This window comes from Arvicanthis niloticus, chromosome 7 (genome assembly GCF_011762505.2).
Source record: "Arvicanthis niloticus isolate mArvNil1 chromosome 7, mArvNil1.pat.X, whole genome shotgun sequence".
Lineage (NCBI taxonomy): Eukaryota > Metazoa > Chordata > Mammalia > Rodentia > Muridae > Arvicanthis > Arvicanthis niloticus.
In genome coordinates, this window is record NC_047664.1 from 20,104,652 (window position 1) to 20,121,479 (window position 16,828).

Here is a 16,828-nt window from a genome sequence, read left to right on the forward strand (position 1 = left end):
AGAGATAGTGATGTAGGGAATGCTTTAAGCAGGAGCAACAAGTGTTACATTGTAACTGTACCTGCATGCCAACTGCGTTTATATTCACTGTGGACATTCACGTTGGAGCCCTTCCTTTTCTTTTATTTCCTCTTTGTCTGTGATGCAGCCGATCTATTTTCACTTTTAAGCAGAGGTGTGAAAGAAAACATGCCATCTGTCTGGCTGCCCAGCACAGTCAGATTAGCCACCAGCGGCTGGTTGCTAACTAGGAGAACCCCTGGGTCTACCAGCCCCTACCCGTTCCGTCCTGGTGGCTCCAGAGCCCATCTGTCTGCAGTTGCTTTGCGTTCCCACCCCAATTCTTGTGCACCCTGCCACTTGCCATACTTCTAAAATTAGCCCTGCTATACCACCCCCTCAGGTCCTGTCTCGGTCCCTGCTGTCAGTTAAAGCTGTGCCATTTATTGCCTCTGCTAATTTCACTGAAGGCTCTTGTTTGGTGGCCTCTCCCCTTAACTCCAGGTTAAAGGGACAATATTATGGTTAGAGGTGACTTTGGGTTGATGGCACAGAGACTGTCAGCTTGCACTGGTTCATTGGTTACTTATGGCCTCTGCTGCAGATGCACCTGCTGCTGTCTGACCTCTGAAAATGAATCTGGGCCGTTAGCTGTTTCCTTTTACTCGCTTTGTAAGTTGATGGTTCCTGTTCTGCTGGTAGGATAAAGAGAATTTCTTTCTTGAGCTCTTGTCTACGAATGGTGACCGTGTGGTCCTGTTTCTAGAGTATGGTTTGCTTTTCTCATGCTCCTTGACACCAGGACAAGCTTTCCCTGTACCGGGCAGTGCTGTGTTCTCACTCTGGCAGCATGGTGAAGCTATGAGGCTGAGACGGTGGTTTGCACCCAGCCCTCAGCCTACACGTGCATATACCTGGGCCCTGTGGGCCTGGCTGTGTAGTGAAATAGCCAGCTAGGCTGTGTCCTGAGCTGCACTGACTCCAAGAACATTGTGATGTTTCCGTTGATTTCCTCTCAAGACGGATACTGACCTCTGTTTCCGAAGCTCAGGTCCTCGAACTCCAGAGAATCTTTGCTCCCTGTTCCCCCTCAGGACATAACAGAGTGAGGCAGACTTTTGAAACATAAATTCTTTTGTGTAATTTACCAGCCCGCATACGTGTAAGTGACTTTCTCAATATCTTTTCAGAAAAAGGTTATGTGTATTTATTGGTCTGGTTTCTACTTTATATTCACTGCTTTCAGTGACTTTGTCACTGAGTGGTGACACTGAGGCGTGTTACCTAGAGCAGATGCCTGTGCGTAGGCCACCCTGACAGGATATGAGGGCGAGCTGGTGTTAGATGGGGGCCCTGAGCTCCAGCTCCAGGAGTGGGGAAGATGTCATGTGAGGATGCATGTCAGTGATGCCTGCCTTTGGGAGCTGTGTGTGCAGGGGACTGATCAGCGTGGGAGTCGGGCGTTGTAGTGAGCAGTGAAAAAGAAGCAAAGAGGAAATTCTGGGGTTTCCCCCATGCCCAGGACCAGAGAAAGCCGAGTCTGTGAGACATTCTGAAACTGCTCAGGGGTTCAAGAGTTACAAGTGTTATTAGTCCATGTGTCCTCCTTTTGGAGGTTCAGTGGGTGGATGAAAATGTCTTAGTCAGTGAAGAACAAAACTGGAGAAATGTGCCGTATTTAGTATTTGGTGCCAGAAGCAGGAGCCCCAGAGGAGAGCTGTTGAACGATGTGGTATTTGAAAACAAGGAGCTGGTCTGTAGATTGTTATCAGGCCATTTTACACTTTTACATTTTACGCAGGCTTGGAGAGGTCAGGTTAATAGTAGTTTAGCTCTGATTATCCGATGGAAGATGTTGGAAGATGTCAGACTGGCTTTCAGCCTGAACAATGGGTCTAGGCTGTCTTATCTGCTAGCCCTGGGTTTTTACTTGCTTTTTTTTTTTTTTTTTTTTTCTTTTTTTTCTTTCTTTTTTGAGACAAAGTTTCTCTGTGGAGTCCTGGCTGTCCTGGAACTATCTCCGTAGATCAGGCTGGCCTTGAGCTTAGAGATCTGCTTGCCTTTGCCTCTCAAGTGCTGGGATCAAAGGTGTGGGCCATGTCTACCTGGCACTAGTCCTGTTTTTAAGTTACATAACCTTTCCACTGAGGACTGTGCCATTGTTTCCAGCTATATTAAAGACAGGGCACGGCGGTCTTTGTTGCTTATTTTTCTCTTCTCTTTCTGAATGATCTGCATGTATTTACTTGAAGGATAAATAAATACAGAGATAGATTTATTTTTTTCATTTTGTTTGTGGTACCTAAGATGAAATTCAGGGCCTTTTGCATGCTGGGCAGGTGCTCTGCCATGAGATGAACTCTGGCCTAGCCCTGTGGTTAATTGTATTTAAATGACAATTCCACTTGAGAAAAAGAGCCATAGTGGGTTCTAGAGGAGGAGTAATAGGTAAAGATCAGAATGTGTCCTGTCAGACACTGTGATCTGTACTTTTGCCTGTGGGGACATGTGGCTGAATAGACTATTTGGAAATACTTTTTCTTTTTAGTTTTGGTCATGGAGGGGTGAAAACTAGTAACTAGTAATTTCTTAGACTCAACAGAAAAACTCTGGCAGACATGCTTTCCTAATCTGATGCTATGGGGACTCCTGGGGTTCCCCTGCCTCACTCTGGCAATGACCTCTTGTACTGATTAGGGCAGAACTCTAGGAATGGCCCAGGCCTTCTGGTCCCGCTGATCGCCTCCCTGGTAACCTGTCATCTGCCATTTTGTTGGAAGCTGTTCTCTCCACAGAACCACTTAGCTGCAAATTGTGTCTGCTGCTGTTTGTTTGAGCAGGACCCAGGAAAGGCTGGCAAGGATCAGGCCACAGATTGGAGCTTGGGAGATGCCAGTGTTAGGGAAGCCAGGCTCCCTGAGCAGCAGGGCCCAGGAATGTACAGTGATAAAGTATCCAGCTTGGGCTTGCTTCTCTCTCCTATTCTTTCTGAGATTGGTTGGATTTGAACAGCAGTGAGCCAGGCTCCATTCTCCTGTGTATAGCCATAAGCTTGATTCTAGCCTCGTCCTTGCTTGACTGGGCTGGTCACTTTTATTTTATTAGAAAGGTCCTGCCTTTCTTTTACTCCTAACGTGTGTTGGCAAGATTTCTGCCGCTGTGACAAAATGCCTGCGCTAAGTAGACTTAAAGGGGGACACGTTTATTTGGCCCATGATGTTGACCGTGGTCACTTCGTCACATTGCATTTGGGTCTGTGGTGGTCTAGTAGCATACATCATGGTAGGAGCATACAGCTGAGGGACCCCGTCACCTAAGGACAAGAAGTGAATTGAAGAAAGGAATAGATTGGGCCCCATTTTACTAACTTTCTTCCACTAGGACATAGCTCCTACAGGTCCCACTATCACTTGGGAATGGCGGGGGGTGGGGGGGGGTGGGACACCAGGCCTTTGGAGGACATAAGGTCCAAGCCTCCTAGCGCCTTGGCACTGGGGGAAATGCAGGGCATTTGTTACTGGCTTTAGGCTTGACTTGGATTTGTTGCTGGTGCTGATCCTGGTTAGCTATTGTTGGGTATCTACCTACTTTGCCTGAGATCCTTGAAAGGTGGGGTGGGGTGGTCATGGCTCAGTGAAAACAGGTTATGATGGCTGCCTGTTCACATTCAGGAGTCTGCCGGCCAGTAACTTGCTTACATGTCTGCATATCTATCTTTCAGAACTGGGAGGAACCTCTTAGCAGCGTGCACTTCCATAGCTGCCAGTGTCCCATCAATGAGACACTGCAACTGTCCGGTGTTCTGGAGCCTTAGAGGAAAGAGTCTGGGTGGCCTGGGCAGCTGCAGTGCCTTCTTTGCTCTTGGTTACAGTTAAACTGACTGGGTGTGGTAGCATGATGGTCTTCTGTGAGTACGTAGACTGTAGGCTAGGATTACACAACTGCTGGTTAGTGCAACAGGAAAGTCTTGGCGACTTTTGACAGCCATGTTTTGTGTGTGGGGAAAAGAAACTAAGAATCGAAGTCAAGAAAAAGAAACTGTGACTCCCAGCAACTGGCTCTGTGAAGGACACAGAAAGCTGAGGGTGGCTTCTGGCCTCATGGTGTGATTCCAGGGCAGTCTGTTCCAGCTGACACTTTCCTCATTTATGAGGTGTCAGCATAAGAGACATTTTGTCTGAGTAATTCAATAAATGTTACTAATCTTGCCTGCTTTTTGCATCTGACTTTTAATTTATGGTACTTTGTGGGTTGAAATGTATAAATATAAAAATTTACTTATTTATTTATTTATTTATTAATTATTTTTTTGGTTTTTCGAGACAGGGTTTCTCTGTATAGCCTTTGGCTGTCCTGGAACTCAATCTGTAGACCAGGCTGGCCTCGAACTCAGAAATCCGCCTGCCTCTGCCTCCCAAGTGCTGGGATTAAAGGCATGCGCCACCACCGCCCGGCTTAAATATAAAAATTTAATAATTATTTTAAATAAAATAACCACTGAACATAAGACTAGTGTTCCTTAGTCTCGTCCCTCATGGTTGCACTCATTTGCATAAAGTCCCAGTTCAGCCATTTGGCAGCTGCATGTTCTTGGGCAGGTCCAGTCACTTCCTGTGCTTAGTGTCTATGTGGCCAACAAAGGGAGGAACATTTAGAATACGGTGGGAGGATTGCCAACTCCAGGTGCCAACAGATGTATTCATGCTTTTCTTCTTTGTCTGAGAGCCTCTCTAAAATGTGACATGGCACTTGGGGCTAGGCATGGGCATTGTGAGTGGGATGCGGACAGAGCCACGGGAAGCTGATGGAGGCTTTGGGGTGGGAGCCGAGTTTAGGGGATCCGCGATGTCTCCAGATAAGGATGGCAGCGGGGCCCAGCCTTTGTTACAGCTCGTGTTACTGCTCAGGAGCCATTAGTACGTTGTCCTCACAAAACTCAAGCACAGCTGTTAGTTTCGTAATCTCTTTCTTGCCCCAGCTTCGACTTTCCAGATATTTTAGCTACAAAATAAAAAGGGAAGTTTTTGTTTGTTTGTTTGTTTTTGTTTTTTGGAGGTTTTTTGTTTTGTTAAAGTCAACTTTAGTGTTGTGGAGGTTTGAAAACTGTCTGTCCTTAGCTGAGTGGTGGTGCACACCTTAAATCCCAGCACTCAGGGGCAGAGGCAAGTGCATCTCTGAGTTCAAGGCCAGCCTGGTCTACAGAGAGTTCCAAGACCACACAGAGAAATGTGTGTGTGTGTGTGTGTGTGTGTGTGTGTGTGTGTGTGATTGGGATGGGGAGGACCTTGAAAGTGTCCATCCCTGTTGGAAGAAATGAAAAAAGTTAAGATTTTCGTGTTTGCATGTAGGACTTTTTGCTTTAATTCAGGGCCTCAAAATGTCAGGTAATGCAATTTCTCCAACTTTGGTGCTAGTGTTTCTTAAATTCCTTTTAAGCAATGTAACTCCTGGGGGGGGGGGTGTCACCAAAAACCACAAAATGGGCTTTATGTCTACAGTGGGAATTACTTAACTACTTAGAGCTTTTTCCACAGTTTCTTTCTTTCTTTTTTTTTTTTTAAATGGGGTCTTTGCCTTATATCTCCCGTTCTGTGAACTTCTCTTGCTGTCAGAGTCTAAAAGCAGAGTCCCCATACAAGAGTCAGTGTCTAGGTCACAGTGAAAGATGATCTCTAACTCTGGGGATGTGCATTTGAGACTCTCTCCTCAGTTAAGTGAAGAAGAATTCCCATTTACAATTAGTGGAAAGGGTTCCTCCAAGCCTTTGGAGACTTAAGGTCTGTCCAGAAAGGCTTCCTGAAGGGACCTGAAAGGAGCTTTTCTCCTCTCTTGTTTCCCTTTCCGTGAAGGCTCTAGGCCTCTAACCTTTTTATTCTTGAGCCAACACCTAAAACCTCACAGGTACCTGGGTGAGAATGGCCAGCAGGGATGGACACTTTTCAGACATATTCCCTCCCGCCCCACCTATGTCACCTTGGAACTCCTGCCTCTGGGTGCTGGGATTAACCGTGTTTGCTGCTACCACCGCCACTCAGCTAAGGACAGACACTTTACAGGATGCAGTTCACGCCTGACTTTTAGGTAAAACTTAGCCTCCGTCCCAGTATTTGTACTCATGAGGCGGCATCTTGTGATCTTGGCTGGGGGTTGAGGTGAGTAACAACAGTCCAGGAAGATGCTCTGTACATTGGACCTCTGGAGCAAGTGCATTTGGGAGGGCACTTCCTCAGACAGCTTCAAGTGCATTCACATCTCCGGATTAGTGGGACTGGGGAGGCGGCCAGTGGTTACACACATTGGTTGTTCTTCCAGAAGACGCATGTGGTAGCTAGCAACAACAATCCTAATTGCTGTTTCAGAAGATCTTACAGCTTCCACTGGCTTCTGCAATATATGCAGTGACATATATTTTGGGCAAACACTCCTATGTAATTAATTAGTTAGATGATTTTGAAAAAGGATTGGTAGACTCATGAGAAATGTCACATGGATCAAACTGGATTCCAATAATCCCTGACTCCACAGCCCTGCTGTGCAATTAATTGGTTTACCTGCAGTGATTTTTCCTACTGTTTACACTGCATCTTAGGAGACTTAGCACTAGAATTTCCCAGCCTGCTATGCTAAAGAAGTGTGTGTGCTTCTGTTTTGTTCTGTAAACCGTTATCTTTTATTTACTGGTATCTTGATTCTTTTACTGGATGAAATATGTCTAGCATATTTCATATATCGTATTGAGCTTTTGCCTGTAATCACAGTGTGTACTGGATTTTTCCTGCGCACCCTTCCAGATGCCTCATGATCGTTTTTTCTGTTTATTCCTGTACTTTTTCTTGTTACGTCTTGCAGAGGGGAAAGAGCTCACAACCAAAAGACTAGTAGTTCTGAGGGAAGTGTACGTGTGTGTGTGTGTGTGTGTACGTGTGTGTGTGTGTGTGTGTGTGCGTGCGCGCGCGCGCCCGCTCACACACACACATATGGACACATGGCTGCTACAGCACACATGTAGAAGACGAGATTAACTAATAGTGCCAGTGTTCATCTTCTAACTTGTGTGATATAGGGGTCTCTTTTGTGTTGTTGAACCCAGCACCTGGCTTCCTGTTGAAGCACAGGGATTGCAGGCATGCTGTGCAGCTCTGTGTGGCTTGTAGATGTTCCCACTGAGGTCCTCTGCTTGCATAGCAAGTGCTTCATCCTCAGCCCCACGAAGGCCTCATTTTAGCAGTAGAACTGCCAATGTAAAGAGAACACTTTTGAGAGGGCCTGGAGAGATGACTCAGTGAGTAAGAGTGTTTGCAGAGGACCAGGTGGTTCCCAGCACCCACAGGGCAGGTCATAACTATCTGTAACTCCGGGTCCAGGGGAATCTTCTGCCATCTTCTGGCCTCCATAAACCCAGGCATGTGTGTGGCACACATGAATATGTGCAGGTAAACACTCACTCATACACATAAAATAAAAACAAAAGAAGTTCTAACAAATAATGGAAACCATTTACTTTTGAAAAGTGTCTTTTGGAAGGACTGAGGTAGGTATGGTGGCACATCCCTGTAATCTTGGTCCTTGGGATGTGGAGGCAGAAAGTCAGGAAATCAAAAGGTTATGACATGTAAGTGCTAAGAACTAATCCTGGGTCCTCTGCAAGAACAGCAAGGTCTCTTAACTGCTGGGCTGTCTTTCCAGCCCCTTTTGTGTATTTACACAATCAGTGTATCTATAGTTATGGAGGGCCTAGCTGTAAGCTTTCTGGAGTAGGCTCTTTATACACTACTAGATATAAGAGACACAAGTAACCTTGGCTTTCTATGAACTGAACTGTCTGAAATAGAGTAGTTTCCAGTGTTATCAGCACAACAAATCCCTTTTTACTTTGGGATTCTCTGTTGGAAGCCAATGAACTTAAAACAACCTGCCGATTTTCATTTCATTTACATTGGTAGGTTAGGAAGTAATTTGGGGTTAGGTCTGCATCTTTAAATGACAGAAATTTAGAGTGAGTGACATGAGACTGTACATAGTGTAACATGTAATTTATAACGCATGTGGACATATTGGATCACAGAATTAAAAATGGGTTATTATGAGTTGTAGGTGACTTAGTTTGCAAAGCTCTGATTTGTATGTACCTTTTTAAGCAAAGTAGTTGAACAGTCACAAAGTTATTTACTCTGTGTTGTTTGCTTCTGCCCTCCAAGTGTCTAAAATACATTAGTATCACTTACATGGTGATTGTAATGGCCAGGCAGGATTTGAAAAGCCTTGTATACAAAAATTACATATTTTGTATAACCAACCTTCTTTGTAGATGTAGAAGTTGAGATTTAATTTGAACCAGAGCTGGTGAGTCTGGAGTCCTTATTTTAGAACATTTATTCTTAGGAAGACTTTTTTTTTTTTTTAAAGAATGGGTCTCACTGTGTAGTCCTGGCCGGCCTGGAAGGGGTGAGTAATCTGCCTCTGCCTCTGCCTCTTGAGTGTTGGAAGTAAAGGCATGTGTCACCATGCTAAGCCTGAAGTGTACATGGGCATCAGATTCACAGTTGAATAACATGCTTTCCTTCATTTTCCCAGATATGAGAAATGAGTGTGGGGCGTCGAAGAGCAAAGTTGCTGGGCGCCCTGATGATGGTAAATGTCTTCATTTATTTGATTGTGGAAGTCTCCAAAAACAGTAGCCAAGAAAAGAATGGAAAGGGAGAAGTGATAATACCCAGAGAGACGTTCTGGAAGCTGCCCAGCCCACCGCGGGCGTACTGGAACCGGGAGCAGGAGAAGCTGAACAGGTGGTACAATCCCATCCTGAACAGGGTGGCCAACCAGACGGGGGACCTGTACACATCTCCAAACATAAGTCACCTGAACTATTGTGAGCCAGACTCGTCGGTCATGACAGCGCTGACAGATTTTAACAATCTGCCGGACAGATTTAAAGACTTTCTCTTGTATCTGAGATGCCGGAATTACTCGCTGCTTATCGATCAACCGAAGAAATGTGTGAAGAAGCCCTTCTTACTATTGGCGATAAAGTCCCTCATTCCACATTTCGCCAGAAGGCAAGCAATTCGGGAATCGTGGGGCCGAGAAACCAACGTAGGGAACCAGACAGTAGTGAGGGTCTTCCTGCTGGGCAGGACACCCCCAGAGGACAGCCACCCTGACCTTTCGGACATGCTCAAGTTTGAGAGTGAGAAGCACCAGGACATCCTCATGTGGAACTACAGAGACACATTCTTCAACCTGTCCCTGAAGGAAGTGCTGTTCCTCAGGTGGGTGAGCACTTCCTGTCCAGACGCAGAGTTTGTCTTCAAGGGGGATGACGATGTGTTTGTGAACACCCATCACATCCTTAATTACTTGAATAGCTTATCCAAGAGCAAAGCCAAAGACTTGTTCATAGGTGACGTGATCCACAACGCTGGGCCTCATCGGGATAAGAAACTGAAGTACTACATCCCGGAAGTCTTCTACACCGGCGTCTACCCGCCCTATGCGGGGGGCGGCGGGTTCCTGTACTCCGGCCCCCTGGCCTTGAGGTTGTACAATGTAACTGACCGGGTCCATCTTTACCCTATCGATGATGTTTATACTGGAATGTGCCTTCAGAAACTGGGCCTTGTTCCAGAGAAACACAAAGGTTTCAGGACATTTGATATTGAAGAGAAAAATAAGAAAAATATTTGTTCCTATATAGATCTGATGTTAGTACATAGCAGAAAACCTCAAGAGATGATTGATATCTGGTCTCAGTTGCAAAGTCCTAATTTAAAATGCTAAAATATACATGAGCTTCGTTTCACAGAAAGGCCTAGCCTGACTAGTTCCCATGTGTGCTTTCACAGTAGGCGAGTTCTGTGTGAGGCTGTTACCCTTCCTGAAGTAGCTCCTGGGCCTCCAGGCCCTCGGTCCATCCCTCGCCTTGTGAAGAGGGAAGGCTCAAGATAACTCAGCATGGCAGGGAGAGTGGTTACCACTCTTTCTCTGGCTGTCGGCCCTTAGTTTCTAGTTTGTTTTCTTTCTCCTCCAGAATTTGACCATGAAGATTTTTTTGCTGTTGTTCTTGTATGTGGTATACTCCTGTCTCCACTTTAATGATGGATGGATGGATGGATGGATGGATGGATGGATGGATGGAGATATATATATATATATGAGCGCCAGGTGTATAAACCTCTTGGCTTATCAAGATTTTGTAGGACACAACCTGGTGGTTTTGTGAAATGGAATTCTATGTATTTTCATAAGATTTTGATGGATTTTAAAAGTTGTCTAGAAAGTGGACTGATGTCAACCTTCCCTGTCACCCAGCAGTATTGTCCTTGTTACTAGAAACCGTTACTGCAGTGCACGTAGTTCATCTTGTCAGGGCTTATGGCCGTTAGGACAGAGGAGATTTTCTTTTACTTGTGTTTGGTTTCCTAGGTGGCATCATGGTAGTTAACCTAATTTTAGTATTTTGAAAATCATGAGTGTGATTCCCTAAAGGCCAACTGAAGACTTAGTGGCCTGACAGCCATATGTGTCTGTGAGTGTTCAGTGTGAGCCAGGAAGCATTTGTGACTTTCGAACTTCGTAAGTGATTTGTCAGTTTAAAATTCCAAGATTCTATTCTTGCCATATTATCACATATACTATAATTTAGATAAAATTCTTCTGGGTAGTGACGCTTCCCTGTCTCAGTGTAGAAGTGCCTATGTTTTTATTTATTGTTCAGATCAAAGACCAAAACATTTTCTTAAAAAATATTTTGTGTAATATTTTATTTGTATACAGTGTTGTTTGTGAAATATTTAACTAGAGCATGATATTTTATTTTTTTTTTCTCATTTTTAATTAGTTCTTTGAGAATTTCATACAGTGTGTTTTGATTGCATTCACCTCCCCATCTCCTCCCAGATCCAGCCCCTAGCATGATGTTTTAAATGTTAAGCTGTAACATGTTAGATAAAGTTAATTCTTATTTTTGAATTTTAGAATTTGGATTGGGGGGGTGGCGCGGGTATGACCTGCTAGAGAAAATAAAGTTCTGCCAAAATATTGCTTATACCTTCTATCTTGTAACATGCTTTCTTGAAATATTTTTGTGCTTTATTCCCATCTGTGCTACTAGGGACTGGGGAAAATGTGGAAATAAAGTGATCGTATTTTTTAATCATCATGTTGAATAAGTGATAATCTTTCGGTTCTTGTTTCCCTGTGTTTCATGACATCCTCCCTGGGCTGTCCTTCCCAAAAACCATTACAGTAATCATTATATTTAACAGTCTGTTTCCGTGTGTTAGCCATCACTGAATCTCTAGTCTCAAAAGCACTTCCCACCGGACACATAAAAAGGTGCTGTCTGTGTCTTTCTGACACCTGTGCCATCCGGATTTTTTGTTTTTATTTTGAGGAGGTCTCTATGGAGTCCTGGCTGTCCTGGGGCTCAGTATGTTGACCAGGCTGGCCCGTAACTGCTAGAGCTCTCCTCCCTCTACCTCCACAGTAATGATGGAACTGAAGAAATGCACTCCAGCTAGAAAGCACCTGGGCCCCTGCATCCCAAGCATCTGCAAGAAGGATCCAGGCATTTCCAGACATGGCTTGCACTTTTTTTCCTCATCCTGTTAACTAACATACACCTTCATGCCCTTCCTCCAAGGCCTCTCTGAGATCAACCAAACCCTTTTACTGACATGACACGACACAGACCAAGTAACCCTGGTCTAGAGCGCCCATGTCTGCTACCATCCTTTATGAACAGTATTCAGAATTGTTTGAGAACGTGGTTTAAGGTGAAGCTTCTAGTGCATGTAATGGCCGTGGAGTGGGAAGGGAATGTGACCAGGAAAGTGTGAAGGCAGCTGCCCACTGGGACTGGGGATCTGCTCAGAACCCTGGAGGAAGTGCTGAATGCACACTCATGATTTGTGTCTGAAGCCTAAAAAAGCTGGCTTTTTCTAAGACCGCTTTAGAGATGGCCTAATTTTTTCACAAAGTCTGTACACTAACTTTAAAAAAATAGGCTTCAGGGTTACACTGCCACTCTTACTACAGATCCAGTACAAAAGAAAATGTTGGTTGAACCAGGACAATTTTTTTTTAATTTGGTCTTACTTTGTGGCTTAAGGTGGCCTTAAACTGTTCCCCCACCCTCACCCCCGCAGCCTCAGTTTCTCCGATGCTGAGGTTACAAGGTTGTGGCACCATGCTCAGCTGTAGACGATTTTCTTTTCCCATTTTTGCCTTTTGAAAATGCGCTCCAGGACCTGGGGCGTCGATCATTTGGTAGAGAGTTTGCCCATCATGACAGAGACCTGGAACTAAACCCTAGGACAAGGTAAACGTGGATGGGGTGTGGTGGCACAGGCCTGTGTCCCAGCACTCTCCAGAGGTGGAGACAGGAATATTAGCAGTTCAAGGACATCCTTTGGGTACATAGGAAGTTGTATGCTAGTTCAGGGTACATGAGAATCTGCCCTGTTCACTTCCTGTCAAAAAAAAAAAAAAAAAAAAAACATGATGTCTTGTTCTCCGACTGCATGTTCTACAGGAGTCTATTGTTTATGATGAACTCTGTTGAAAGTAAATTAGCTCTGATAGTATTTAATAGTTAGCTCAAATTGTGCTGCTGTTATTTTCATGGGAGAGGATGCTAAGTGATCTTGGCATTTTATATGAAGAACTCAGTTGTGTAAAAATTTATAACCAGTATTAAATTTTTTTTTGTCACAGATGGTGTGTATGTGGACACACATGTGCCATGACACCAGAAGACAACTTCATGGAGTCCTCTGTCCCCTTCTACCTTTATGTAGCTTCCAGAATCTGGCTCAGTTTTACCCACTGAGTGATCCTGTCAGCCCCTCAGGAAACGTTTTATATTAAAGGATACATACCCCAAGTTTAGTTTCCATGCTTAAAGGCTACAGCCGGGTGGGTCTCCTTCAGTCTTTTCGGTTTTTTTTGTTTTTCAAGACACGGTTTCTCTGTTTCAGCTTTGGCTTGACTTGTACAGAACTCATTCTGTAGACTAGGCTAGCCTTGAACTCAAATCAGCTCACCTCTGCCTCCGAAGTGCTGGGATTTAAAGGCATGTGCCACCATGCCCAGTGAGAGTCTTCCTTTACTTTCATAGATTCAGCCGTGGAACCCCACGGTTTTGATCTTAAATGTTGGAACTGCCTTCTATGCTCTGCAGCTTGTGTTTCCTTCCCACCCACCATATAGACTTTGCTCAGGTTAGGGAAAACCTCAGCAGGAATGAAGCCGAACTTTAACATGACCCAGCTGTGTGCATGTGGTCCCAGGGGTCTGCTTCATCACCCCACTGCCTCCACACCAGGAGCGTCCCTGGGAAGGCCCCTCTACGCCTTCCGGCCAATGTTCTCCCTTACACCTGTGCACTGATAGAACTCCAAGTCTTTGAGAAACTGGTGGTGCCATCTACATTTGGACCCACGCTGGGGGGCCAGGGGTCTTTTTACTGTGAGGGGAGGCAAACCCTTGGTTTGTTTTCCTCAGCTGGAGTGCTCGTGTGTCTTCTTGTCATCCTGACCTCTGCAGTGGGTCACAGCATCAACTACTCCACCTTGAAACCTCCGCATGGTGATGCAGCATCTATTAGCTGGAATCTTTGTTCTGCTGTTGATTCCCTAATCCCGGCTGACAGACAGCCTTATCCTTAGATACCTCCTCCTTTTCCTCCTTCTCTTCCTCTTCTTCTTCTTCCTCCTCCTCCTCTTCCTTTCTTCCTCCTCTTCCTCTTTCTCCTCCTCCTCTTCCTTCTCTTCTTCCTCCTCTTCCTCCTTGTCCTCTTCTCCTTCCTCTTCCTCCTCCTCTTTTTTCTCTTCTTCCTCTTCCTCTTCCTCCTCCTCTTCCTTCTCTTCCTCCTTGCTTTTTTTTTAAAGCCTGGAGATCCTCATGGATGTCAGGCATGTGTTCTACCACAAAAGCATAGGTTTACCTCTCCTGGTCCTTACTTTGAGAGTGTTCTTACCTGGTAGGCAGGGGCGTGTATGGGGGTGGGTTGAGTACCTTCGCTCTGCATAGCTTGGGACCACGGTTATTGTCCCCTCAGATCAAGGCAAGGAGTTGTTCTCTAAGTTTAGTGCCTGTATCACTTGGATTAGTCTGTAGTCATTTTTGACATGTTGGCACCTGTTTGGTCAGGGTCAGCATCTTCTGTCCTCTAGAGTGGAAGAGCTGTCTCACCTCTGACTGTCTTGCAGACTTGGCCACCTGCTTGTGTGTTGCCTGTGATGATACTGAATTGCCCAGAAAGGACCAGCGGCAGAGCTCTGTCCCTGTCCCCTCCTCCACTCATCTATGCAGCTATGCCACAGACTGGGGATAACTCTGGGAAGGAGGCCCCAGGTTCATTCACTGCCACCCAAGTCCATTCAACAGCTCCTTCCTGGGGTGGGTGGGCGTGGCCAGGCTCAGATCCTAGAGAAAACCCCAGGTCTTGCCTCCTTTTTATTTAGTGGATCCTTTGTAGCTCTCCCTCTCTGTCATCCAAGGGCTCGAGGCAGCTGGGGCCAGAATACCTTCTTCCACATTGCAGAACATGGCACAGGACTGAGATGGGAATGAACATGTCTGCACCCTGCTGGGTAGAGAAGGGAAGCTGAAAAGCAGCGTTGTGCTGGCAGAACACACCACCAGCAAAGGGGAAGCTGAGAAACCTCCTACCTGGACAGAGACCCAGCACGGGAGGAGCCACAAGTCCTGCCTTGTCTGGGCTCCTGCAGTCCTGCATTCCAAGCTGCTGCTAAGGCCGGCACTCAGACTCTCTGGCGGCAGGATCTGTCCTCCTGGCTGGTGAGATGGAGCAGCCCAGGCACACAGAAATAAAAAGACCGTAATCAAATGTGGGCGCATGTGAGCCGCTCACATAGCAACAGCCTCACGGTCTTGTTTTTGTCTTGTGGGAAATAAGAAATGAGCACCAGGCATTGGAGGGTACATTATGCTTAAATTTGGTGGGAATGCCCGTATTTATCCCACTGCAAAAGCTTCAAGTGAGTCACCATGGAAGGAATGAAGGGGGTGGGGTGCTGGTATACTGTCTAGGAGGTTAGGGAACTTACTCACAGAGACCTGCTGGACCCAAGAATAAGACAAACAAGATGCAAAGCAGCCCCTTGGGGAGCCTGCTGGCTTCTCAGTTGGCTCTCCAGTTGGGAGGGGCGTGTCATGCTTGTCGGCAGGCTGGCTACCGCTCCTATCTCCAGAAGTGGGAAAAGGACTTCTGTAAGTCCTGCCCTACAGTTGAATACAAACTCAGCTACAGGGATGATCCTGAGGACAAAGCAACTGAAAGCAAGTCAAGGTCGCTGTGCTGGCACTTGCTGTGAGGACAGCCTGGGCTACCAAGCAAGACAACAAAACAACAAAACAACAAAACCAAATGTGGCATGTTTTAAGTAATGTGTCGGAAAATTTAAAAGTATGTTTAATTTCACCCCAGGGCACCTTTTCATTGCCAGTAGGCCGATCCAGTGAGCTAAATATTGTAAGTGACTTATTGAGTGACTTCATTTGGAAAACCTTAAAAAAAATAATTTAAAATGTAAAATTTTCCTCTTAGTTTTTATGCCGTGTATGTGTGTGTCTCTGTGTCTAGGTTCCCACAGAGGCCAGGAGAGAACGTCATCCTCTGAAGCTACAGTTACAAGCAGTTAATGAGCAATGCAACATGGATGCTGCGAACCAAACTGGTTCTCTGCAGAGAATGCTCTTTAAAATGTATTAATAATGTTTATTTATCTTATACCTTAGCGTGCGTGAGTGTTTTGCCTTCATGTATGTTTGCACACCATGTGCATGCCTGGAGTCCACAAAGGTCAGAAGATGGTGTCAGATCCTACAGGACTGGGGTTAATAGATAGTTGTGAGCTACCCTTTGGGTGTTAGAGATTGAATCCAGGTCTTCTGCAAGTGCAGCAAATTTTCTTAACCTTGAAGTTATCTTTCCTGCCCAAGCAGCAAGTGCTTCTAACTGCTGAGTCATCTCTTCAGCCTGTATGTTTTTGAAAAAATACTTGGGTGTGCATGCACTCCCACGAACACATATACACCTGCTCGTGCATACGTGTGCAGGCATGTACACACAACACACACACACACACTTGCCTGAGCATATGTGTGTGCACCACATGCTGTGGGAGCCCAAGTAGGTCAGAAGAAGTGCCAGACCCCCTGGAACTGGAGTTGCAGTTGTGAGCCAACATGTAGGTGCTTGGAACTGAACCCAGCCCTCTGCTACAGTTAAGTGCTCTTAACTGCCAAGCCACCTCTCCAGCTGCCCTTAAAATTGTTTCATTTTAAATTAATTTTTGACACAGAAAAGTTGTAAAAACAGTACAGAACATCCAGGTACTTCTCTCCAGCTTTCTTTAACTGTGTGCTATTATCAAGTCAATGTTGGACCAGCCAACAGCAGGAAATCAACACTGCTATAGCTGCTTGTTGGCCGTTGGCAGTGCTTCTCTCTAAGGTCTGTTTATTGTTGGTTTGGCACCTTATTTAAGGCCTCACATGACATTTAATTTTGTTTTCTCCTTGGCCTCCGCTCTGTTTCTCAGTCTTCCTTTTTCTTTCCATGTATCTCATGGAATTAGGACATGTCACGAGGGGTGTTTGTACATTTGAAATGTACAGATAAACAAAGGCATTAGTGTGTACAGTGTCCAGAACCTGGCATGTAACAACCGCTCAACAGTGACTAGCTCGCTTCCATGGCAGTGTGGCCTCTGTCAGCATCTGCTGCTCTGCTATTTCACGATCACTGCCCATTGTCCTGTGCTCATACTGACCAGTACTCCAGTGGTCACTGGCTGTCCCT

At 45.5% G+C, this 16,828-nt stretch overlaps 1 protein-coding gene and 1 long non-coding RNA gene across 5 annotated transcripts in view; one reads left to right on the plus strand and one right to left on the minus strand.

Annotated features, from left to right (window-relative positions):
- The window catches only part of B3gnt2 (UDP-GlcNAc:betaGal beta-1,3-N-acetylglucosaminyltransferase 2), a 24,766-nt gene extending 13,611 nt beyond the window's left edge, over positions 1 to 11,155 (plus strand). For all 4 annotated transcript variants that reach the window (XM_034509245.2, XM_076938031.1, XM_034509243.2 and 1 more), the window contains one exon: positions 8,575 to 11,155. In XM_034509245.2, the coding sequence (XP_034365136.1) occupies positions 8,584 to 9,777 (1,194 nt within the window). In that variant the 5' untranslated portion in view covers positions 8,575 to 8,583 and the 3' untranslated portion in view covers positions 9,778 to 11,155. The remainder of the gene's footprint in view (positions 1 to 8,574) is intronic.
- On the minus strand, positions 10,740 to 15,101 carry LOC143443036 (uncharacterized). The gene is made up of 2 exons (XR_013111723.1): positions 14,674 to 15,101; positions 10,740 to 14,590 (listed from the first exon to the last, which is right to left on the minus strand). It is a non-coding gene; the product is annotated as an uncharacterized LOC143443036 (long non-coding RNA).
- Positions 15,102 to 16,828: the final 1,727 nt, after the last annotated feature.